Source organism: Zophobas morio, unplaced genomic scaffold, assembly GCF_036711695.1.
Source record: "Zophobas morio isolate AGI-343-1 ecotype UQ-CSIRO unplaced genomic scaffold, CSIRO_AGI_Zmor_V1 ptg000038l, whole genome shotgun sequence".
NCBI classification, from domain to species: domain Eukaryota; kingdom Metazoa; phylum Arthropoda; class Insecta; order Coleoptera; family Tenebrionidae; genus Zophobas; species Zophobas morio.
The window spans coordinates 145341-170610 of record NW_026972143.1 but is presented as its reverse complement, the minus strand read 5'-3'; the positions used below and the strand labels follow the sequence as shown (position 1 = coordinate 170610).

At 33.0% G+C, this 25270-nt stretch overlaps 3 protein-coding genes across 3 annotated transcripts; all 3 read left to right on the top strand.

Annotated features, from left to right (window-relative positions):
- The first annotated feature begins 970 nt into the window (after positions 1-970).
- LOC135140010 (uncharacterized) lies at positions 971-1980 on the top strand. Its single transcript, XM_064070383.1, has 4 exons — positions 971-1145; positions 1194-1434; positions 1473-1606; positions 1654-1980. The coding sequence occupies exons 1-4, from the start codon at positions 1088-1090 to the stop codon at positions 1944-1946; spliced, it is 726 nt and encodes a 241-aa protein (XP_063926453.1). The 5' UTR covers positions 971-1087; the 3' UTR covers positions 1947-1980.
- Positions 1981-10003: 8023 nt separating this feature from the next.
- LOC135139912 (protein takeout-like) lies at positions 10004-10893 on the top strand. The gene is made up of 3 exons (XM_064070278.1): positions 10004-10061; positions 10112-10352; positions 10413-10893. The coding sequence occupies exons 1-3, from the start codon at positions 10004-10006 to the stop codon at positions 10891-10893; spliced, it is 780 nt and encodes a 259-aa protein (XP_063926348.1).
- A 12661-nt stretch (positions 10894-23554) lies between these two features.
- LOC135139911 (uncharacterized) lies at positions 23555-24441 on the top strand. Its single transcript, XM_064070277.1, has 4 exons — positions 23555-23626; positions 23674-23914; positions 23963-24096; positions 24143-24441. Exons 1-4 carry the CDS (start codon positions 23569-23571, stop codon positions 24439-24441), a joined length of 732 nt encoding a protein of 243 aa, XP_063926347.1. The 5' UTR covers positions 23555-23568.
- Positions 24442-25270: the final 829 nt, after the last annotated feature.

Genomic DNA, 25270 nt, shown 5'->3' with positions numbered 1-25270 from the left:
AAGGGTGAAGATGGTAAGAAGTGATGAGGCGGATGAGAGAAGGATGAGGGTCAAGAGTCAAGGTATAAGGGATAAGTGATAAGGAATCAGGGATTAAGAATCAAGAATCAACGATCACGGATTTGGAATCTGATCCCCAGGGAGCAGGAATCGAAACCGAGGACCGAGGACCAAGAAAAAAGATCAAGAAATCCAAGATGTAGGTTCCTGACTTCAGAATTGGAATTCAGGAAATCAGTATTGGAAGTTAGAATTCAGAATTTATGATTTAGAATTTGGGGTTCGAGATTTTCGAACGCGGGTTTTGGGACATGCAGTATTCAGGATCATCTTAATGATCAAACATGGAAGATGAGATATGAGGGATGAGGAACGAAGGTTGAGGATTTAGACCAAGTACAAAGGACTAAGGATCAAGGATCAAGTCTGAAGAATTTGGAATTCAGTAGTCAGGATTTAGAACTTTGGAATCCGGATTCAGAAATCAAGATGTGGTGTCTACATGCAAGGATTTAAGATCCAGATTTCTTTGAATTTACTGTTTACGAAAATTATGTTTTCGAAAATATCGTTGAAACAAGAAAAGTAAACACCACCGGACACATTTTTTCCTGTTTATCTTAATGCTAAGGTGACGATTTTCGTACTTTGTATTTACGTACAAAGTACGGAAAACCTTACCTTGATCGCGTTTTTTTAAATTAAATTTTGTATTTTGCGTGCTTTCAATAACCTTCCCATCCCAAAATAAACCAGTTAAGTAGTATATAGATAAAATAAAACTCAGATATTATTATCTTGTCATAATGACTTTTAAACAGCAGACTATTAGTCTGACGCATTCATCTAACGAGTTTTATAATCTCCTCTAATTAATTAGTTTAAACAAAACTAAAGAAACAATAGTGTTTCACCTATCCATTCAAAGCGCATATTTTTCGTTTGTTTACACAAACCCATTATTCGATAAACAAGTATCAGTTTTTATCGCCGCCACCCAATTAGCCCCTCACTCGTTGCACAACTTCTGACAACCACGTCACCTATAAAAGGCTTGCATCCCAAACAAGTCTCCAAGTCCACAACGATGAGAACAGCAATCGTATTATCGACTTTAATAGCGCTAAGTGCAACCGTGCAACTACGTAAGTCCCCTCTCCTCCGCCAACCCATCAACTAAAACCCATTTCCAGCGCCGAATTTCCAAAAATGCAACCGAAAACAGCCCGACTTCAAAGAATGCGTGTTCAAAGCGGCCCAAAACGCCGTCCCTCAGCTAACTAGACCCTACGACGACGTGAACCTACCCAGCCTGAAACCGCTGCACCTGACGGAGCTGACCATAGGCGGGAACGATGGGCCGGTGAGTCTCCAGCAAAAATTCAAAAACTGCGACCTGTTTGGGCTGGATACTATGAAACTGGACAGTTTTGAGTAAGTTTTTTCCGATGGGTAAATCGAGAGTGATGTAGGTTTGATTTTGAGAAAAAGGAGATGAGGTTGGCCGGGGTGATCCCGGAGGTCCGGAAATTGTGTCAGTATGAGGTGAAAGGGCAGGTGTTGCTGTTGAAGGTTAATGGAAGAGGAGACAGTACGATTATTTTGAGTGAGTTTTGGGGTTTTTGCTTTCATAAACTGATGCTTGGGTTATAGAGGGGTTGAACGTCACGGATTCGCTTCCTTTCGAGTACAAGAAGAAGAAGGATAAGATGTATATTCATTTCACGGCTAGTTCGGTGACCCTTAATCCGGAGCGCGTGGTCTACGATTTCAGGAATTCGGACGATAAGACGTTGAGCGATGCGATTAATCCTGTGTTGAATGAGAACTGGAAGGATGTTTTTGACGATGTTAAAAGCGACTACGAGAAGTTGATAGACAAGATTATTCTGACTGTGGCGAATAATTTGTTTTCGAAGGTGTCGGTAGAGGAGGCTTTCGATTAGTGTTTGTGAGGTCAATAATAAACACTTGATGGTATTTTAGTTGTTTTATTTGCGGCAGGTAAACCAATTTAGATTTATTTTGGTAGTGAAAACCCTATAAAAAGAGACCATGATGCACGTAATTGACGCATTAAAGCAAGACTGCAAAAAATTAATTCTTGAAACCCAGGTAAACAACTGCGAACCTTGAAAACAAGTGACGTAAAAAATGAGACTTCATGACTAACGACTAGTTTAAACTCATACTTTTTTTTATAAAAGTAGCATCACATTACACTTGCTGTAATATTGTGTATTATCTTATGTGGGTCAGGGTTGGAAAAACTGTTAATAGTTGCAAATAGCAAAAATAAAGTCCACTTTAGATTAGGGAAATACTATAAAATTATGTTTGGAAAATAAAGAATAAATGTTATATATAAAAAGTTTATTCCTGACGAAACTTTGAGTTCATGCAGAACTAAATTTTTCCGCGTATTTAAAAGATTTAAAATGTCGAGATTTTAAGATCCTGGATTCTACTATTTTAATTTTTCGGAAGCTAAATTCTCTAGCATTCCTAAATCTTAAGAATTCAGTTCCTGTATAGCAAAGTGCGGGACTAGCGTCTATACGTCAGGATTAATTATTAAGGATTTTTGATGTGGGTTTTGGGATTTCAATTAATTATTAAGAATCAAGAATCAAGTATCAGGGGTTAAGGATCAAGGTTCAACAATCAAGAATAAAGTATCAAGTAGGATCAGAGATCAAGTATCAAAGATCGGCGACCAAGAACCAGCGATCGGTACTAGAAACTACGGACATATTAATAACATCTAATGATCAATTACTAAGGATCGAGGAACAATTATTATTAACGATCAAGGACTATAGATCAACGATAAAGGGTCAAGAATCGGGAAATCCAAGATATAAAATTTAGAATTCGGGATTCTAATCTCGGGAGGAAAGAGCCAGGATTTACAATTCATGTTTGAGATTTTAAGATTCAAGGCTTCAGCACTGCCAGCAGAATTCAGGATTTAAGATTTCGGGATTTAGAATTTTAGGTTTGGAATTTCGGATGCGAGTTGTGGGATTCAAGATTTGGATTCAATTATCAGGACCTAGCGTTTAGATGTCAGAATTATTCGTCAAAAATCAAAGATCATGAATTAAGAATAAATGATAAAGGATGAAGGATGAGGGACGAAGGATGAAGGATAACGGATGAAGGATGAACGATGAAGGATGAAGGATGATGAAGGACTAAGAATGAAGGACAGAGGAAGGATAAGGGATGAAGGATACAGGACAAAGGACAATGAATAAAGGATAGAGGACAGAGGACCGAGGACTGAGGAAGAGGATAGAGGACAGAGGGCCGAGGACAGAGGGCAAAGGGCAAAGGCCAAAAACAAACTGCAAACGACAAAGGGAAAATGACAAAGGATCAAGGATCACGGATAAAGGATCAAGGAACAAAGATCAAGCATGAAAGACCAAGAATCAAGGATCAAGGATCACGGATAAAGGATAAAAGATCAAGGATCAAGAATCAAGGATAAAAGATAAAAATAACGGATAAATGATCAAGTATCAAGGATCAAGGATAAAGGATCAAGGGTCAAGGGGCAATGATCAAAGATCAAGCATCAAGGATCACCGATAAAGGTAAGAATCAAAGATAAAGGATTAAGGATTAGGGACAAAGTGTAAAGGATAAAGGATACAGGACAAAGGATAAATGGAAAAGGACAAAGAACAAATTACAAAGGGCAAACTGCAAGCGGCAAAAGGCAAAAAATCAAGGACCAAGGATTGAGGATCAAGGATAACGGATAAAGGATCAAAGCAAGGATAAAAGATGAAAATAAAGGATACATGATCAAGGGTCAAGGGTCAAGGATCAAAAATCAAGGGACAAGGATCAAGGCATGGATCAAGTACAAAGGACAAAGGATAAAAAATAAAGGATAAAGGAAAAAAGAATCAAGGATCAAGGATCAACATTCAAGGATAAAGGATAAAGGATACAGGACAAAGGACAGTGCTTAGAGGATAAGGGATAAAGGATAGAGGATAGAGGAAAGAGGAAAGAGGATAGAGGATAGAGGATAGAGGATAGAGGATAGATGATAGATGATAGAGGATAGAGGACAAAAGACAAAGGTCAAAGGATAAAGGGCAAATGGCAAAGGTCAAAGGGCGAAGGACAAAGGACAAAGGACAAAAGACAATCTACAAAGTGCAAAAGGCCAACGACAAAGGAACAAGGATCAAGGATAAAGAATAAAGGATCACGGATTAAAGATCAAGGACCAAGGATCAAGGATCAAGGACCATGTATCAAGGATCAAGGATCAACATTTAAGGATAAAGAATACGGTACAAAAGTTAAAAGACAAAGGACAATCTTGAAGGATAAAGGATAGACGACGAAGGACGATGGACAAACTAGACAGGACAAAGGACAAAGGACGAAGGACGAACTACACAGGACAAAGGACAAAGGACAAAGAGCAAAGGACAATCTGCAAAGTGCAAAGGGCAAACGACAAAGGATCAAGGATAAAGGATGAAGGACGAAGGATGAAGGAGAAAGGATCAAGAATCAAGGATAACGAATAAAGGACAAAGGATAAACGATACAGGACGAAGGACAAAAAACAAAGTACAAAGGGCAATGGATAAAGGATAAAGTAAAGGATAAAGTACAGGAAAAAAGGATCAAGGATCAAGGATCAACATTCAAGGATAAAGGATGCAGGACAAAGAACAGTACTTAAAGGATAAGGGATAAAGGATAGAGGATAGAGGATAAAGGACAAAGGACAAAGGACAAAGGTTAAAGGACAAAGGGCAAATGGCAAAGGACAAAGGGCAAAGGTCAAAGGACAATCTGCAAAGTGCAAAGGGTAGACGACAAAGAATCAAGGATCAAGGATCAAGGACCAAGGATAAAGGATAAAAGACAAAAGATAAAGGATAAAGAATAATTGATCAAGGATCAAGGATGAAGGATCAATGATCAAAAGTCAAGGAGCACGGATCAAGAATCAAGGATAAAGGATAAAAGATAAAGGACAAAGGACAAAGCATAAAAATAAAGAATAAAAGATACAAGACGATGGACAAAAAACAAAGGACAAAGGATAAATGATAAAGGATAAAGGATGGAGAATAAAGGGCGAAGGACGAAGGACAAAGTTTAAAGGGCAAAATGTAAAAGACAAACTGTAAAGTGCAAAGGCAAAAGACAAAGGATCAAGAATCAAGGATCAAGAATCAGGATCAGGGATTAAGGATCACAGATAAAGGATCAAGATTTTAGGATCAAGAATCAGGGATCGAGGATTAAGAATCACGGATAAAGGACCAGGGATCAAAGACTAAGCATCAAGTATTTGGAATAAAGGATAAAAAATCAAGGATCAAGGATTAGGTGCCATGAATCAAGAGTCAAGGATTAAGTATCTAGGATTAATGATCAAGAATCAAGGATCAAGGATCAAGGATAAAGGAAAAAAAAAGGATAATGTACAAAGGATAGAGGATAGTGGATAAAAGACGTAGGACAAACAATGAAGTATAAATGATAGAGAATAAAGGACAGAACGAAGGACGAAGAACGAAAGACCAAGGACCAAAGTACAAAGGGCAAAGGGCAAAGGGCAAAGGGCAAAGGGCAAAGGGCAAAGGACAAATTGCAAAGTGCAAAGGGCAAAGGACAGAGGATAAAGGATCAATAATCATGGATCAAGTATCATGGATAAAGGATCAAGGATCGAGGATTAAGGATGAAAGATCAAGGATCAACAAGAATCAAGGACCAAGCATATGGAACAAAGAATAAAGAATAAAAGAGAAAGAGTAAAGGATAAAAGATAAAGAAAAAATGATAGAGGATAGAGGAAAGGTGACGAAGATCAAAGAATAAAGGATAAAAGATAAAGAATAAAGGATAGAGGATAGAGGAGAGAGAACGAAGGACGAAGGACAGAGTACCAAGGACAAAGGTCAAAGAACAAAGGACAAAGTACAAAGGACAAAGGACAAAGTACAAAGGACAAATGGCAAAGGACAAAGTGTAAAGAATCAAGGATCAAGGATCAGAGATAAGGGCTAAAGGGTAAAGGACAAAGAATAAAGGCCAAAAGATACAAGACAAAGGACAAAGGACAAAGGATAAAGGGTAATGGATAAAGGATAAAGGATAAAGGATAGAGGATAGAGGATAGCGGATAGAGGATAGAGCATAGAGGACGAAGGACGAAGGACCAAGGACAAAGGACAAAGAACAGAGGTCAAAGATTAAAGGACAAAGTACAAAGGAGAAAGGACAAAGCGCAAAGGGCAAACTGCAAAGTGCAAAAGGCAAGGACACAGGATAAAGGATCAAAAATCATGGATCAAGTATCACGAACAAATTATCAAGGATCGAGAATTAAGAATCAAAAATCAAGGATCAACAAGAATGAAGGACGAAGGATCAAGAATATCGAATAAAGGATCAAGGATCAAAAATTAAGGATTAATGGTCAAGAATCAAGGGTCAGGGATCAATGGTCAAGGTTCAAAGATCAAGGTAAGGATCAAATACAAAGGAAAAAAACTATTAAGGATAAAGGATAAAAGATAAAGGATAAAGGAAAAAAGATAAAGGATAAACGAAAAAAGATAAAGGATAAACGAAAAAAGAATCAAGGATCAAGGATCAAATTCAAGGATAAAGGATAAAGAATACAGGATACAGGACAAAAGATAAAGGATTGAGGATAGAGGATAGGGGACAAAGGATAATCTGCAAAGTGCAAAGGGCAATCGACAAAGGATCAAGGACAAAGAATAAAGGATTGCGGATTAAGGATCAAGGACCAAGAATCAAGATCAAGTACCAAGGATCAAGTATCAACATTTAAGGATAAAGGATAAATGATACGATACAAAGGATAAAAGGCAAAGGACAATCTTGTAGGATAAATGATAGAGGATAGAGGAAAGAGGATAGAGGAAAGAGGATAGAGAATACAGGATAGAGGACGAAGGACGATGAACAAACTACACAGGACAAAGGACAAAGGACGAAGGACGAACTACACAGGACAAAGTATAAAGAGCAAAGGGCAAAGGATCAAGGATCAAGGATCAAGGATAAAGGATAAAGGATAAAGGATGAAGGATAAAGGATCAAGAATCAAGGATAAAGAATAAAGGACAAAAGATACAGGACGAAGGACAAAAAACAAAGTACAAAAGACAATGGATAAAGGATAAAGGATAAAGAAAAAAGGATCAAGGATCGAAGATCAAGGATAAAGGATACAGGACAAAGAACAGTGCTTAAAGGATAAGGGATGAAGGATAGAGGATAGAGGAAAGAGGATAGAGGATAGAGGATAGAGGACAGAGGATAAAGGACAAAGGACAACGGTCAAAGGACAAAGGGCAAATGGCAAAGGACAAAGGGCAAAGAACAAAGGACAATCTGCAAAGTGCAAAGGGCAAACGACAAAGAATCAAGGATCAAGGATCAAGGATAAAGGACAAAGGACAAAAGATAAAGAATAGTTAATCATGGATCAAAGATGAAGGAACAATGATCAAGGGTCAAGGAGCATGGATTAAGAATCAAGGATAAAGGATAAAAGATAAAGGACAAAGTATAAAGCATAAAGATGAAGGATAAAAGATACAGAACGATGGACAAAAAACAAAGGTTAAATGATAAAGGATAAAGGATGGAGGACAAAGGGCAAAGGACGAAGGACAAAGGTTAAAGGGCAAAGCGTAAAAGACAAACTGTAAAGTGCAAGGGCAAAAGACAAAAGATCAAGGATCAAGAATCAAGAATCAGGGATCAGGGATTAAGGATCACGGATAAAGGATCAAGATTTTAGGATCAAGAATCAGGGATCGAGGATTAAGCATCACGGATAAAGGATCAAGTTTCAAGGATCAATGATCAAGGATTAGGTGCCATGAATCAAAAGTCAAGGATCAAGTATCTAGGGTCAATGATCAAGAATCAAAGATCAAGGTTCAAGGATAAAGGATAATGTATAAAGGATAGAGGATAGGGATAAAGGACGTAGGACAAAGAATAAAGTATAAAGGATAGAGAAAGGGAAAGGGCAAAGGACAGAGGATAAAGGATCAAAAATCATGGTTCAAGTATCATGGATAAAGGATCAAGGATCGAGGATTAAGAATGAAAAATCAAGGATCAACAAGAATCAAGGAAGAAGGATCAGGGATATGGAATAAAGGATAAAGGATAAAGGACAAAGAGTAAAGGATAAAAGATAAAGAAAAAAGGACAGAGGATAGAGGAAAGGGGACGAAGGTCAAAGAATAAAGGATAGACGATAGAGCAGTGAGAACGAAAGACGAAGGACGAAGGACCAAGGACAGAGTACCAAGGAGAAAGATCAAAGAACAAAGGACGAAGTACAAAGGACAAAGGGCAAAGTACAAAGGACAAAGGGCAAAGGGCAAAGTGCAAAGAATCAAGGATCAAGTATCAGAGATAAAGGATAAAAGGTACAGGACAAAGGACAAAGAATAAAGGATAAAAGATACAGGACAAAGGACAAAAGACAAAGGATAATGGATAAAATATAAAGGATAGAGGATAGAGGATAGGGGATAGAGGCATAGAGGACGAAGGACGAAAGATCAACGACAAAAGACAAAGAACAGAGGTCAAAGAATAAAGGACAAAGGCCAAAGCGCAAAGGGCAAACTGCAAAGTGCGAAGGGCAAGGACAGAGGATAAAGGATCAGAAATCATGGATCAAGTATTACGAACAAATTATCAAGAATCGAGGATTAAGTATCAAAAATCAAGGATCAACAAGAATCAAGAACGAAGGATTAAGGATATGGAATAAAGGATAAAGAATCAAGGATTAAGGATCAAGGATTAAGGGTCAAAAATTAAGGATTAAGGATCATGGATTGGGGAGTAAGTATAAAGCATAAAGGATAAAAGGTAAAGAATAAAGGATCAAGGATCAAGGATCAAAGATAAGGAAAAAAGAATAAAGGACAAAGGATAAACCATTAAGGATCAAAGACAGACCTAGGACTAGGGATTAGAATTACAAAACCAATGACTAAGAACCAATTACTAAGGAACAAAAACCAAGGACATTATATCAACGATCAAAAATAGAAAATCAAACAATCAAAGTTTAAATTTAGAATTTAGAATTCATGTTTGGTGTTTTAAGATTCCGGACTTCGGCACTGAGAGTCAGAATTCAGGATTCAGAATTAGAGAGCAAAGACAAAGGATCATTTACTAAGGACTAAGGATCAATTATTAATGACGATGGACGAATTGCTGACGACCAAGGATCATAGATCCAGGATACGCGATCAAGAAACAAGATGTAACGTCCAAAAAAATCAAGGATTTAGAATAAATGTTTGGCATTCAAAAATCAGGACTTATCATTTAAAGGTTAGAATTATTGAACAAAGATCAAAATCAACAAACAAAAAAATAGATATCAGATATTAGGTATCAAGGATAGGGAGTTGAGGATCCAGCATGAAGAATTAAAGATTTATTTCCAAAATTCAGGATTTGGCATTTAAAAATCTGGGTTAATAATTAAGAATCAAGGATCAAAAATCAGATTCAGATAACAGGTATCAAGGATGAGGAGTTGAAGATCAAGGATAAAGGATCAATGATCAGGTATCAGATATTAAGGATCAAGGACTAAGAATTAGGAGCCAAGAGTTAAGGTTTAGAATTCGCGTTTGAGGTTTAAGATTTAGGATTTCAGCAATGGAAACATGACTCAAATTAGACGAAACAGCAATAAATAACCCTCGCAGTTTTTTAATGCATATTTTCCAAAGTCTAATTATGACTCATTTAGCACAAAACTTTTTTCCAAGCTCTTAATTATACCGTAAGTGCATTTAAGTGTATACACATACATATATCTCTTGCGTGATTTCCATCTATAAGGAAACTAATTCCAGTTTCCCCCTTTTTCTACAGTTCCTAATCACACTATAAAACAAAGATTTTGTCAACAAGTCAAAAGTACACAACAATGAAAACCTTCACCGCTCTGTTAACTCTAACAGCACTCGCTTCAAGCGTAAAACTCCGTAAGTTACCCAACCACTCCAACCCCAACCAACCAACCAAAAATTTACAGCCCAAAATTTCCAAAAATGCGCCCGAAACCGACCAGATTTCAAAAACTGCGTGTTCAAAGCGGCCCAAAACGGCATCCCCCAACTAAACAAACCCTACGACGAGCTCACTCTCCCAAACCTGGAACCACTCCACCTGGAAGAAATAACCATAGGGGGGCTAGACGGACCAGTGACCCTTCAGCAGAAGTTCAAAAACTGTGACTTGTATGGACTGAGCACCCTACAAGTGGATCAGTTTGTGTCAGTAATTTTTATGAACGAGTGCAACAATTTAACAAAATGATGTAATTACATATTTAGGTTCGATTTTGACAAAAACGAGATCAAAATTTCCGGGATGGTCCCAGAAATTCGAATATTGGGCCAGTACGAGGTGAAAGGGAGGGTGTTGCTGCTGCCTGTTGACGGAAGAGGAGACGCTACGATTATTTTGAGTGAGTTTTTGTTACCAGAATTGTGTATTTTGGGAATGTCGGATGGTTTTCTAGAGGAGTTAAAAATCGAGGACGTTTTGTCATTCGAACAAAAAAAGAAGAAAAATGGGACTTATTTGAGTTTTAGGTCGAGTCGGGTTGGGTTGGAGCCGGGGTTAGTAATTTTTGATTTTAGGAGTGCTGTTAGTAAAAATTTGAGCGACCGGTTCAATCCGGTGTTGAACGAGAACTGGAAGCTGGTGTTTGAGGATGTTCAACGAGATTACGAGGAGTTGATAGACAAGATTGTTCTGAGTTTAGCCAATAGTTTTTTTTCTAAGGTATCTGTAGAAGAAGCTTTTGATTAGTACTTAAGATAATATGTATTAAAAATAAATCCTTAAAATTGTCAACTTATAATAAACAGCGATGTGTCACCTAGACTTTAACCTGAAAGTAATTAAGTACACAACACATAATTATTCCGTCAAGGTGATGGAGAAATGTGTGGAAGCATTAATTATAGAGTCTCTACTAAGTTAATTAATATTATTAAGTGAGGTCAGCTAAGTATGTATATTGACAAATAGCGAAATACATTAAGCACTGAATCTACATAAATAACAAACTAATTATTTTTATTTTCTTCGAATTCTAGACAACTTCATTACGAATTTTAATTTTTGCTGGACGGTTTTTTCCGCTATCTATTTAAAAATGTAACAATTAAATTTTAAACTCTAGTTAGGTAATTAAGAAGATTTTTACTTTCCGAATCAAAATTGTAACTGAACTAAGCGTGAAAATATAATTGTTGATCCCCTCTCAAAAAATTGATGACGTCATCTCAAAATTCTCTCTGAAATATGCAAAATATTATGATTCTCTATTTGTTGTTTGTCAATGCACTCATAATTTTTAGAATTATCTATACAGGTGACTCAAAAAATTAATGAATGATTTTACAATTTTTCATCTTTAATTTTCAGTTTTTAGATTTTTTAAAGTATCATTTTCTGTTTTTTTCTTTTTTCATTTTTGATTTTTGAAAAATTAAATACCGAGAATTTTAGAAAAACTAGAAATCGAATGAGTGAAGAAGTTTGAGTCCAATAATTAAAAGATTGAAAAATTCTAAAATCGCATAATCGAAAAAGTATAAATTTTAGAAATTATAATTGTTACTCCTATTTGATAGATATTTAAAATGAAAACTTGAAGAAACGAAAAACTGAACAATAGAGGAACTGAAAAATCTGAAACTGAAAATATGAAAAATTAAAAACAGAAAAATTGAAAATTCAAGAAATTGTGAACAGAAAAATTGCAAAATCTAAACACTGAAGAAACAAGAAAGAAAGAAAAATTGAAAAATCGCAATCCGAAAAAGTGAAGGAACGAAAAATCGAATAACTGAACAAGTAAAGAAAAAATTGAACATTGAAAACTCGAGAAACTTAAATCGAAATATCGAAACATCCAAGGGCGAAGGACCAAGGACAAAGGATCAAGGATCAAGGATCAAAGATGAAGGATAAAAGATTAAGGATAAAGGATAAAGATAAAAGATAGAGGATAGACGATAGAGATAAAAGATAGAGGATATAGGATAGAGGATAGAGGATAGAGGATAGAGGATAGAGGATAGAGTATCCAGGACCAAGGATGATGGTTCAAGGATCAGAGATCAAAGATCTAGGGTCAAGGATCAGCGATCAGGTATCAAGGATCAAGGATAAAGGATAAGGGATAAAAGATGAAGGTTAAAGTATAAAAGATAGATGATAGGCTATAGAGGATGCAGGATAGAGGATCCAGGATCCAGGAACAAGGATAAAGGATAAAAGATAAAAGAGAAATAAAAATGACAAAGGACAAAGATTGAAGGACAAAGCACAAAGGATAAAGAACAAATGAAAAAAGACGAAGGACAAAGGACAAAGGATGAAGGATGACGGTTGAAGGATAAGGGGTTAAGGATAAAGAATCAAGGATCAAGGAAAAGAGATAAAAGATAAAGGATAAAGGATAAAAGATAGAGAATAGAGGATATAGGATAGAGGATAGAGGACAGAGGATCCAGAACCCAAGATCAAGTATCGATGATCGAGGATCGATGATCACAGATCGATGATCGAGGATCAGAAATCAAAGATCATGGATCAAGGATCAGGGATCAAATATCAAGAATCAGGGATCACGGATCACGGATCAAGGATCAAGGATCAGCGATCAGGTATCAAGGATCAAGGATAAAGGATAAGGGATAAAAAATGAAGGTTAAAGTATAAAAGATAGAGGATAGACTATAGAGGATACAGATTAGAGGAACCAGGATCCAAGATCAACGATAAAGAATAAAAGATAAAAGATAAAAGAGAAAGGAAAAAGGACAAAGGTCAAAGGACAAAGGACAAAGGATAAAGAACAAATGAAAAAGACAAAAAACAATGGACAAAGGACAAAGGATGAAGGATGAAGGTTGAAGGATGAAGGATAAAGGATAAAGGATAAAGGATTAAGGATAAACACTCAAAGATCAAGGAAAAGAGATAAAACATAAAGGATAAAAAATTGAAACTGGAAAAACCAAAAATTACAAAATCAAAACACTGAAATATGGAGGAATTTTAAAAACAGAGAAAATTAAGAAATCAAACTAAAAATTGCAAACCGAAAATTTGAAACTGAAGAATCGAAAAATTGAAAAATTAAAAATTGAAAATTCAAGAAATTAAACCGAAAAATTGCAAAATCTAAAAATTGAAGAAACAAGAAAGAAAGAAAAATTGAAAAATCGCAATTCGAAAAAGTGAAGGAACGAAAAATCGGATAATTGAAGAAGTAAAGAAAATAAAAAACCGAAACGAAAAATTGTACATTGAAAACTCGAGACACTCAAATCGAAATATTGAAACATCCAAAGACGAAGGACCAAAGACCAAGGACCAAGGACCAAGGACCAAGGATCAAGGATCAAGGATCAAGGATCAAGGATCAATCATGAAGGATAAAAGATTAAGGATAAAGTATAAAGGATAAAAGATAGAGGATATAGGATAGATGATAGAGGATCCAGAATCGAAGATCGAGTATCGATGATCATTGATCGAGGATCAAGGACCAGGGATGATTGTTCAAAGGTCAGAGATCAAAAATCAAGGATCAAGGATCAGGGATCAAATATCAAGAATCAGGGATCACGAATCACGGATCAAGGATCAAGGATCAGCGATCAGGTATCAAGGATCAAGGATCAAGGACAAGGGATCAAAGATAGAGGTTAAAGTATAAAAGATAGAGGATAGACTATAGAGAATACAGAATAGAGGATCCAGGATCCAGGATCAAGGATAAAGGATAAAGGATAAAATATAAAAGAGAAATAAAAAAGGTCAAAGGACAAAGCACAAAGAATAAAGAACAAATGAAAAAGGACAAAGTACAAAGGATTAAGGAAAAAGGATAAAAGATAAAGGATAAAGAATAAAAAGTAGAAAAAAAATTGAAACTGGAAAAACCAAAAATTACAAAATCAAAACACTGAAAAATGGAGAAATATTAAAAACATAGAAAATAAAAAAATCAAACTAAAAACTGCAAATCGAAAATTTGAAGAAATGGAAAACTGGATAATCGAAAAATCGAAAAATTAAAAATTGCAACTTCAAGGAATTGTAAACCGAAAAATTGCAAAATCTAAAAATTGAAGAAACAAGAAAGAAAGAAAAATTGAAAAATTGCAATCCGAGAAAGTGAAGGAACGAAAAATCGAATAATTGAAGAAGTAAAGAAAATAAAAAACGGAAACGAAAAATTGAACACTGAAAACTCGAGAACCTCAAATCGAAATATTGAAACATCCAAAAGTTGGAAAATCTGAAAACTGAAAAATTTTAAAATGAAAACCCGAAGAAATCTAAATAGGAACACTGAAAAGTTAAAAAATAAAAACTGAAAAATTGGAAATCGAAAATTCTGAAAAAATCAAAATTCGAGAAAATGTAAATCGAAAAATTGCAAAATCTAAAAATTGAAAAAGGGAAAAACAAGAAAAATTGAAAAATCGCAAATAGAAAAATTGAAGAAACAAAAAATCGAAAAAATTGAAGAAACAAAAAATTATGAAATAGAAACATTGAAAAACCAATAATTGAAGAAATAAAGAAAATAAAAAATCGAAACAAAGACTGCAAATCGAAAAATTGAGAAATCAAACACTGAAAATTCGAGAAACTTAAATCAAAAAATTGCAAAATCAAAAACCTGAAACTTCCAAAATATCGGAAAACTAAAGACTTATAAAAATAAAAATTGAAATATTCAATTAACGAAAAATTGAAAAAGTTAAATTGGAAAAACAAAAAATTACAAAATAGAAACACTGAAAAATAAAAAAATTATACAAACAAAGAAAATAAAAACTCAAAACGAAGTTTTCAAAATTGCAAATCGAAAATTTGAAGAATTGAAAAGTTAAAGAACTGAAAAATTGAAAAATTAAAAATTAGAAATTCGGGAAACTGTAAACCGACAAACTACAAAATTTGAAAATTGAAGTAACAAAAAAATTGAAAAATCACTAATCGAAAAATGGAAGAAACCAAAAATTGAAAAAATTAAAATTCAAAAATCAAAATTTATGAAATAAAATCATTGAAAATTCGAATAATTGAAGAAATAAAGAAAATAAAAAACCGAAGAAATTCATAATCACAAAAAATAAAAATTAAAAAAAAATCGAATAATCGAAGAAATGAAAGAAATAAAAAACCGAAACAAAAACTGCAAATCGAAAAATTGAAAAATCAAACATTGAAAATCAGGAGAATCGAATCGAAAAATTGTAAAATCAAAAAAACTGTAACTTCCAGAATGTGGAAAATCGAAAAACTAAAAAATTGAGTGAAAACTCGAATGAAATAGACGCATTTTGAAAAATCGAATAATTGAAGAACTAAAGAAAATAAAAACTGACACGAAAAATCGGAAATCGAAAGACTGAAAAATTAAATATTGAAAACTCGGGAAACTCAAATTAAAAAAGTGCGAAACCAAAAAATTGAAACAACCAAAATTTGGAAAATCGGAAAACTGAAAAATTAAAAATGAAAACCGAAGAAATGAAAATAGCAAAAATTTAAGACTTAAAAAAACAAAAATCGAAAAATTGCAAATAGAAAAATTGAAGAAACGAATAGTTGAAAAAATTGAAATAAAAATACAAAACATTATAAAATTGAAACACTGAAAAATGGGAAAATTGTAGAAACAAAGAAAACAAAAAGCCCAAATCAAAATATGCAAAATTGTAAAGAAAAGTAAAACTAAAGAACCGAAAAATTGAAAAATTAAAAATTGAAAACTCGAGAAACAAAAAAAAATTGAACAATTGGACATCCAATAATTGAAGAAACGAAAAAATGAACATATTGAAATTGAATAATCGAAGAAATAATGAAAATAAAAAACCAAAACGAAAAATTGCAAATCGAAAAACTGAAGAAACGAAAAATTGAAACTGGAAAAACCAAAAATTACAAAACCAAAATACTGAAAAATCGAGAAATTTTAAAAACAGAGAAAATAAAAAAGTCAAACTAAAAATTGCAAACCGAAAATTTGAAGAAATGGAAAACTGAAGAATCGAATAATTAAAAAATTAAAAATTGAAACTTCAAGAAATTGTAAACCGAAAAATTGCAAAATCTAAAAATTGAACAAACAAGAAAGTGAAGAAACGAAAAATCGAATAATTGAAGAAGTAAAGAAAATAAAAAACCGAAACGAAAAATTGAACACTGAAAACTCGAGAAACTCAAATCGAAATATTGAAACATCCAAAACTTGGAAAATCTGAAAACTGAAAAATTTAAAAATGAAAACCCGAAGAAATCTAAATGGGAACACTGAAAAGTTAAAAAATATAAACTGAAAAATTGTAAATCGAAAATTCTGAAAAATTCAAAAAGTGAGAAATTGTAAATCGAATAATTGCAAAATCTAAAACTTGAAAAAGGGAAACGCAAGAAAAATTGAAAAATCGCAAATAGAAAAATTGAAGAAACAAAAAATTATGAAATAGAAACATTGAAAAATCGAATAATTGAAGAAATAAAGAAAATAAAAAATCGAAACAAAAATTGCAAATCGAAAAATTGAAAAATCAAACACTGAAAATTCGAGAAACTCAAATCAAAAAATTGCAAAATCAAAAACCTGAAACTTCCAAAAGTTGGAAAATCGGAAAACTAAAGACTTAAAAAAATAAAAATTGAAAAACTGCAAATTGAAAAATTGAAGAAACAAAATTTGAAAAATTATAAAAACAGAAAATAAAAACGCAAATCGAAGTTTTCAAAATTGCAAATCGAGAATTTCAAGAATTGAAAGTTAAAGAACCGAAAAATTGAAAAATAAAAAATTCGGGAAATTGTAAACCGACAAACTGCAAAATTTAAAAATTGAAGAAACAAAAAAATTGAAAAATCACTAATAGAAAAATGGAAGAAACCAAAAATTGATAAAATTAAAATTCAAAAATCAAAATGACTGAAAATTCGATTAATTGAAGAAAAAAAGAAAATAAAAAACCGAAACAAAAATTTCAAATCGAAAAACTGAATAATCAAACATTGAAAATTCGAGAAACTTAATTCAAAAAGTTGCAAAACCAAAAACCGGAAACTTCCAAAATTGGAAAATCAAAGAAAGAGAATCAAATCGAAAAATTGCAAAAACAAAAACCTGAAACTTCCAAAATGTGGAAAATCGAAAAACTCAAAAATTAAAAATCAAAAACCCGAATAAGTGCAAATCGCAAAACTGAAGACTAAAAAAAAAATTGAAGGAACAAAAAAAGAATTGAAAAATCGCAAATCGAAAAATTGATGAAACGACAAATTGAAAAAACTAAATTCAAAAAACAAAAAAATATGAAATAGAAACATTGAAAAATCGAATAATTGACGAACTAAACAAAATAAAAAGTGAAACGAAAAATCGGAAATCGAAAAACTGAAAAATTAAACATTGAAAACAACCAAAATTTGGAAAATCGGAAAACTGAAAAATTAAAAATGAAAACCCGAAGAAATGAAAATAGCAAAAATTTAAGACTTAAAAAACAAAAATCGAAACATTGCAAATAGAAAAATTGAAGAAACGAAAAATTGAAAAAATTGAAATGAAAATACAAAAAATTATAAAATTGAACACTGAAAAATGGGAAAATTGTAGAAATAAACAAAACAAAAAGCCCAAATCAAAATATGCAAAATTGCAAATCGAAAATTTGAAGAAAAGTAAAACTAAAGAATCAAAAAATTGAAAAATTAAAAATTGAAAATTCGAGAAACGAAAAAAAAATTGAAACATTGCACATCGAAAAATTGAAGTAACGAAAAATTGAAAATATTGAAATTGAAAATACAAAAAATTATAAAATTGAATAATTGAAGAAATAAAGAAGATAAAAAATTCAAACGAAAAATTGCAAATCAAAAAACTGAAAAATGAATATCCGAAGAAATGCAAGTCGTAAGAGTGAAGAGTTAAAAAAATAAAAATTGAAAAACTCAAGAAACTCAAGTTGAAAAATTGCAAAATCAAAAAATTGAAACATACAAAAGTTGGAAAAACGGAAAACTGAAAAATTAAAAATGAAAATCCGAGAAACTCAAATCGAAAAATTGCAAAATCTAAAAATTAAAAAATTCAAAATTTGAAAAATTGAAAAAAAGAAGAAACAAAATAGATGTTTTCAGAAAATAAAAATCGCAAACATTTTTATTATTTTTCAAAGAAGCGTTGTTGCCATTTTTATCAAGAGTACTAATATTGTGCTACTTATCTAGAGCAGAAAATCGGTTCTTCGTGACCACGCTCATTTAAAATGTTTAAAACTAGAATGAATATTTATATGGAATTTTTCGCAAAGAACCCGTAAAACTGCTTCATTTCCACCACAAATATGTGAATTCTTTTCCTTCGGCGGATTTCCTTGACGATCTGACTTCTCACTAGATTATCACATTAGCACTTACTGTCATTAAATTTGAACCAAGGCCAAAATATTAGCCGTATAATTTCCTTAAACAAAAAGTGGACACCTCGCTCGATATTCGGTATCATTCTCTGATATAACCAGTTATATCACCATCACCTACCATCGGCAACATTAAGTCCAGTTCGGTCACGAGTTGATTTTTCGATTTAGAATGATAACTGGAAGTTTTTCCATTAAAGTGACTTTAGAGGAAGCTTTTGCAAGTGCTTCACATGATTTAATTTATTAGAGAATTTTTAAGTAGGTTCTTATCTCGTTTCTATTTTTGCTGTATTTTTTAAAATCATAAACAAAATTGTAATCTTATTTTAATATTGTAGTAATAATTATGAATATTTACAAAATTTCAGTAATGCAAAATTCTGACTTGGATCTTATTAATGCATAAAACATAAACTTAATATAATGCGTTTTTTTTTTTGGTTTCCATATGAAATTTCAAAAGTTTTTTCGTTCTACGTAGAAACTCGAAAAACAACATTTATAATTAATGTAAAAAATGGTTAAAATCCTTGGGATTGCATAATGCCCGGTGAGGAACGAGATAAAATTCGATGCAGATTATTTCATAACGTGTGAAATAAATTAAAAATATGTTCAAAAAAATTGGTTGAAGATTATTGTTTTTTATGGTAACCGTTGTAAGCTAAAATAAAAATATGTATCTAATGTTTGAGTAAAGATAATTGTAATACTGATAATAAAAGTATTGTATTATTGTTATTCTCGAATCGTAATTTATAAAATAACGACGGTGCGACTGAAGACTAAACTGAAAATCATTTATGGTACTCGTAATTTAAGACAAATAGCGATAACACTTATCAACCTGTAGACGTGAGAGTGAATCAAAAACTAAACTAAAACATGTTTTCTACAAATTGCAACAACCGGATTACAATGCCGACGGTCCAGACATTTTTTTCCTCGAACTTTGAGAAAATATGAAAGTACCAAATTGCCGGATGGACTCCATTATCGTACGTCTTTAGGTTATCCTCGATAAGAAAAACAACTTGGAAGTGTTTATGTTTATACATCGGAAGAATGTCACGTAGAAATTAGTTTGATTTGAATGAGTTCGTCCCCTCAAAACAGAGGTTCAAAACTATTAAGAAGTAAGCTACAATCGACAAAATGTTCTGAATATCATTATTATAATTCTTAATAATTATTAATTACACACAAGTCACCGTCTCCGTACCGTTTCCGTTTTAGCGTCGCCGCCTCCCCAGAGTTCGAATCAGCCATTTTTTTTTCTGGCAAAGTTCTACAATATATGAACAAATGTTTACAGTGTTCAATGACCAAGCGCTAGTTAATAAATTGACTACTTTTTTTTTTGTTTAAATATTCTAATCGAATGGGTTTTCCCACATCTGGATCTCGTAGACGGCGTGAATGAAAGTTGACGTAGTAGGCCGTCATTTGTTGAATGAAACAACTTTTTTTAACTGTGGTGACATAAATATTTGGGTAGCAAGTATTTCTAGAATTTATTTTATTGTTAGTGTTATATGATCAAATTTTAAGTTTTATGCCTGTTGTTTTGACCAATTTTTATGCAACTTTTCTAAAAGCTCAATTCGTCAAAATGAGATTTTAGGAAAATTTTTGTTTTTTCGAGCACCTTCGAATATTATCAAAAAAGATTTATTACAGATTTCGACCTCTAGAATTTGGTTTCAGTTTCATTTCTAAGAAAGTTCGTAGCACTTTCAGGAATTGCCTAATAAAAAATGTCATTTTTCACTGTTTTAAAAATATGAACTTAAAAACCAATACCTCGAAAATCTTAGTTGGGGGTCATTAACGTGCTATGTTTTTCGAATTACCTCATCCAGATCTATATTCCAGAATTTTTGGTGGATTTTTAGACAATTTTTCCAAAATTCCAATTTTTCAACATAATTTTATGAAGTTTTTTATTTTTTTCGAGCACTGTCGAAAATTATCTAAGAGGAGTTTTTGTAGATGTCAAGTTCAAAAATTTACACCAGCCTTCAACATTTCTTCGAAAATTTCGACCATTTTTTAGGAATCGCCAGAATTAAATATGGCAATTTTATGAAATTTAAAAAAAATTGATTTTGAAAACGAATACTTCGAAGATCTTCATCCGAGACCATCAACATGGCACGTTTTTTGAAATGTTTTGCCAAAATCTATGTTCCACAATTTTTGGCGAAATTTTATGCAACTTTTCTAAATGCTCAGTTCTTCAAAATGAAATTTTATGTACATTTTGGGTTTTTTCGAACACCGTCGAACATTATCTAAAAATATTTTTTACAGATTTCGACCTCTAGAATTTAGTTTCGGTTTCATTTTTAAGAAAGTTAGTAGCATTTTCAGGAATTGCCTAATGAAAAATGGCAATATTTCACTGTTTTAAAAATATGAACTTAAAAACTAATACCTGGAAATTCTTAGTCCGGGGTCATTAACGTGCAATGTTTTTGGAATTACCTCATCCAGATCTATATTCCAGGATTTTTGGTGAATTTTTAGGCAATTTTTCAAAAGATCAGTTTTCCAATATGAATTTTTATGGAATTTTTGACTTTTTCGACCACCCTACACAATTATCTAAAAGGATTTTTATAGATTTCGACATACAGAATTTATTTTCGGTTTCACCTCTTCGAAAATTTCTACCACTTTTCCAGAATCGTCAAAATATTGTATGACAATTTTTATAAATGTTTAAAAATTTTGTTTTGAAAATGAATAGTCCATAATTTTTCTCCAACCTAATCAACAAACTATGTTTTTTAAAATAACTTGTCGACATCGATATTCTAGAATTTTTGGTGGGTTTTTAGACCATTTTCCCAAAATTCCAATTTTTCGATATTATTTTATGGAACTTTTTATTTTTTTCGAGCACCGTCGAAAATTATCTATGAGGGGTTTTTGTAGATGTCAAGTTCAAAAATTTACCCTCGCCTTCAACATTTCTTCGAAAATTTCAACCTTTTTTTAGGAATCGCCAGAATTAAATATGGCAATTTTTTGAAATTTTAAAGAAATTGGTTTTGAAAACGAATACTTCGAAGATCTTCATCCGAGACCATCAACATGGCACGTTTTTTGAACTATCTTGTTAAAATCTATATTACATAATTTTTGGCGAAATTTTATGACAACTTTTCTAAAAGCTCAATTCTTCAAAATGAAATTTTATGTACATTTTGGGTTTTTGCGAACACCGTCAAACATTATCTAAAAATATTTTTTGCAAATTTCGACCTCTAGAGTCTTGTTTCGGTTTCATTTCTAAAAAAGTTCGTAGCACTTTCAGGAATTGCCTAATGAGATATGGCAATTTTTCACTGTTTTAAAAATATGAACTTAAAAATTAATATCTCGAAAATCTTAGTCCGGGGTCATTGACGAACTATATTTTTCGAATGACCTCGTCCAGGTCTATATTCCAGAATTTTTGGTGAATTTTTAGGCAATTTTCCAAAAGAGCAGTTTTTCAATATGAAATTTTATGCCATTTTTGACTTTTTCGTCCACCCTAGAAAATTATCTAAAAGGATTGTTACAGATTTCGACATCCAGAATTTATTTTCGGTTTCATTTCTTCGAAAATTTCCACCATTTTTCCAGAATCGTCAAAATATCGTACAACAATTTTCATAAATGTTTACAAATTTTGTTTTGAAAATGAATAGTCCATAATCTTTATCCGACGTCATCAACAAACTATGTAATTTGAATTAACTTTTGGAGATCCCAATTTTTCAATATAATTTTATGAAATTTTTTATTTTTTTCGAGCCCCGTCGAAAATTATCTAAGAGGAGTTTTTGTAGATGTCAAGTTCAAAAATTACTCTCGCCTCCAACATTTCTTCGAAAATTTCAACCTTTTTTTAGGAATCGCCAGAATTAAATATGGCAATTTTTTGAAGTTTAAAAAAAAATTGGTTTTAAAAACGAATATTTCGAAGATCTTCATCCGGAACCATCCACATGGCATGTTTTTTGAACTATCTTTTCAAAATCTATATTTCACAAGTTTTGACGAAATTTTATGCAACTTTTCTAAAAGCTCAATTATTCAAAATGAAATTTTATGTACATTTTGGGTTTTTTCGAACACCGTCGAACATTATCTAAAAATATTTTTTACAGATTTCGACCTCTAGAATTTAGTATCGGTTTCATTTCTAAGAAAGTTAGTAGCACTTTCAGGAATTGCCTAATGAAAAATGGCCATTTTTCACTGTTTTAAAAATATGAACTTAAAAACTAACACCTGAAAAATCTTAGTCCGGGGTCATTAACGAGCAATGTTTTTCGAATTACCTCATTCAGATCTATATTCCAGAATTTTTGTGGGTTTTTATGCAAATTTCCAAAAGCCCAATTTTTCAGTGTATTTTTGTGAAATTTTTGACTTTTTTCGAGCACCCTCAAAATTATCTAAAAAAAGTTTTTGCAGATGTCAAGCTCCAAAATTTACTTTCGGCTTCATTACATTCTTGTTTTTGTTGCTTACAAATACAATTCTAAGAGATTTTTTGTTGCCTAGGAACCCGATAAACAACTTTTACAAAAAACTAAAATCGAAGAGTGGTCCAAGTCCTTGGATGGTATATTTTTTCGGCGAGAACGGGTTAAAATTATGTAGATTTGAGTGACATTTGAAATAAATTTAAAATCCGCTCAAACAAATGAATTATGCACTAATAGCTTGACCTACAAGTGCATAAAATGCAATCAAACCTGAATTCTGTGATACTTTTACTAATAATGCATTTTATATATTCTATATCTCTAGTTTTTTGTAATGTCACCTTAATTCGGAATCCTTCTTTCACATAACTTTTTGTGTTAATTACCAACTTTTCGGTACAAAAACACGCTATTCTACTTACTATGCATTTTCCGACATAGAACAACTTCTGTGAACCCACCTATAAAGGCGCCATTTGTCGTCCGCTCGCTCTAAATTGTCCATCATGCGAACAGTGCTCACCTTCGTACCACTGCTGGTGCTCAGCAGCTGTGTCAAAATCCGTATGTGTTCAAACTCACACCACCCCGGGTTCATAATGTTCTTCCAGCCCCCAACTTCCATAAATGCAACCGGAAGAGCCCGGATTTTCAAACTTGCATGTTCGAGTCCGCCAAGAAGGGGGTCCTGGAGCTGGTCAGACCCTACCCGGAACTAACCATCCCCAGCTTTGATCCTTTCGAGCTCACGGAAATCACCATCGGGGGGACAGATGGACCAGTGAACTTCCAGCAAAAATTCACAAAGTGCAAGTTCTACGGACTGGTGGATTTAGACATCGATAATTTCGAGTAAGTCTGTAATGGTTTTCGTCATCGAGGAATTTTGACGTTTTTCAGGTTCAATTTTGAGAAGAAGGTGGTAAGAATGAGTGGGATGTTCCCGGAAATTCAAATGGTGTGCGACTACGAGGTTAAAGGGAAGATTTTGGTTTTGAATATCCATGGGATTGGCAACAGCACGGTTATTCTGAGTAAGTTTTTGGCGTTTTTTGATTTTTCTGACGATTCGTTTGGTAGAAAATCTTAAAATAACGGATGTTCTTCCGTTTGAGGAGACGAAGAGGACGGGCAGAACGTTCCCGAATTTTAAGACCAGTTCGGTCACGATTGATCCCGAGTTGGTAGTTTTTAATTTTGAGAATCATAAGAATAAGGCCTTGTCTGATTCTATCAATCCGATTTTGAATAACAACTGGAAGGATATTTTTGACGAAGTTAAAGGGGAATATGCGCAGGTCATCGATCGGATTGTCTTGAATGTGGTTAACAGTTTTTTCAGTAAAGTGACTTTTGAAGAGGCTTTTGACAGTTCTTAAACACCCAGAGGGTGTAGTCGTGATAAAATGTGATATTTTTGGGAAGAAATTCTAAAGTTATGTTCTTAGTCAAATCAATATTAAAGTTTTGCATAAATAAACTGTCGCTTTTTTTGAATCGCCAACCTTCCTTATATATCTACATAAGATTAAATGTAGATTATTTAAATCAGCTGTAAGTTCAATATCTTACTCTTCTCTAATTGTCGCTAATTTAATATTCCACCCGTTTCCTCATAACCATTGGTCAACTCTAATGTTATGTTCACGGTGTTAGAAAATACGCAGTAGTAAATAAGTTGTAAAGAAATATGAGAAAATGACGGAAGACGGGAAAGTTGAAGAAAGTTCGTGTACCTTTTGTACCCGAAATCGAAAATTCGAACAATCGAAAAAATCAAAAACTTTAAATTCGAAAAATCGAGGAACTGAAAATCGAAAAATCGAAAAATGCAAAATCAAAAAATTGGTCCAAAGAGTTTATACAGTACTTCCCTCGCTGTTGGAAACGTGAAGACTGCATGCCAACTATGTTTTTTTTTGCACATTTAAGATGGCATTTATTCAGCAAAATTTTGAGGTGACGTCATCAATTTTTTAGGGGGGATAAGCAAATACATTTTTACTAAACATCTAACGCCTGACAGACGGACAGACGGACAGACGGACAGACGCACAGGCAGTAGGAACCGGGAGAACAATTTTTCGGCCGGGGTATCATGATAGGTCGAGAAAATGCAAAAGTAGAGAGTCAACCGACGGACTCGATTACAATACTTCCTCTGCTTACGCTCGTGAAGTAAAAACGAAAAAATTGAGAATTCGATAA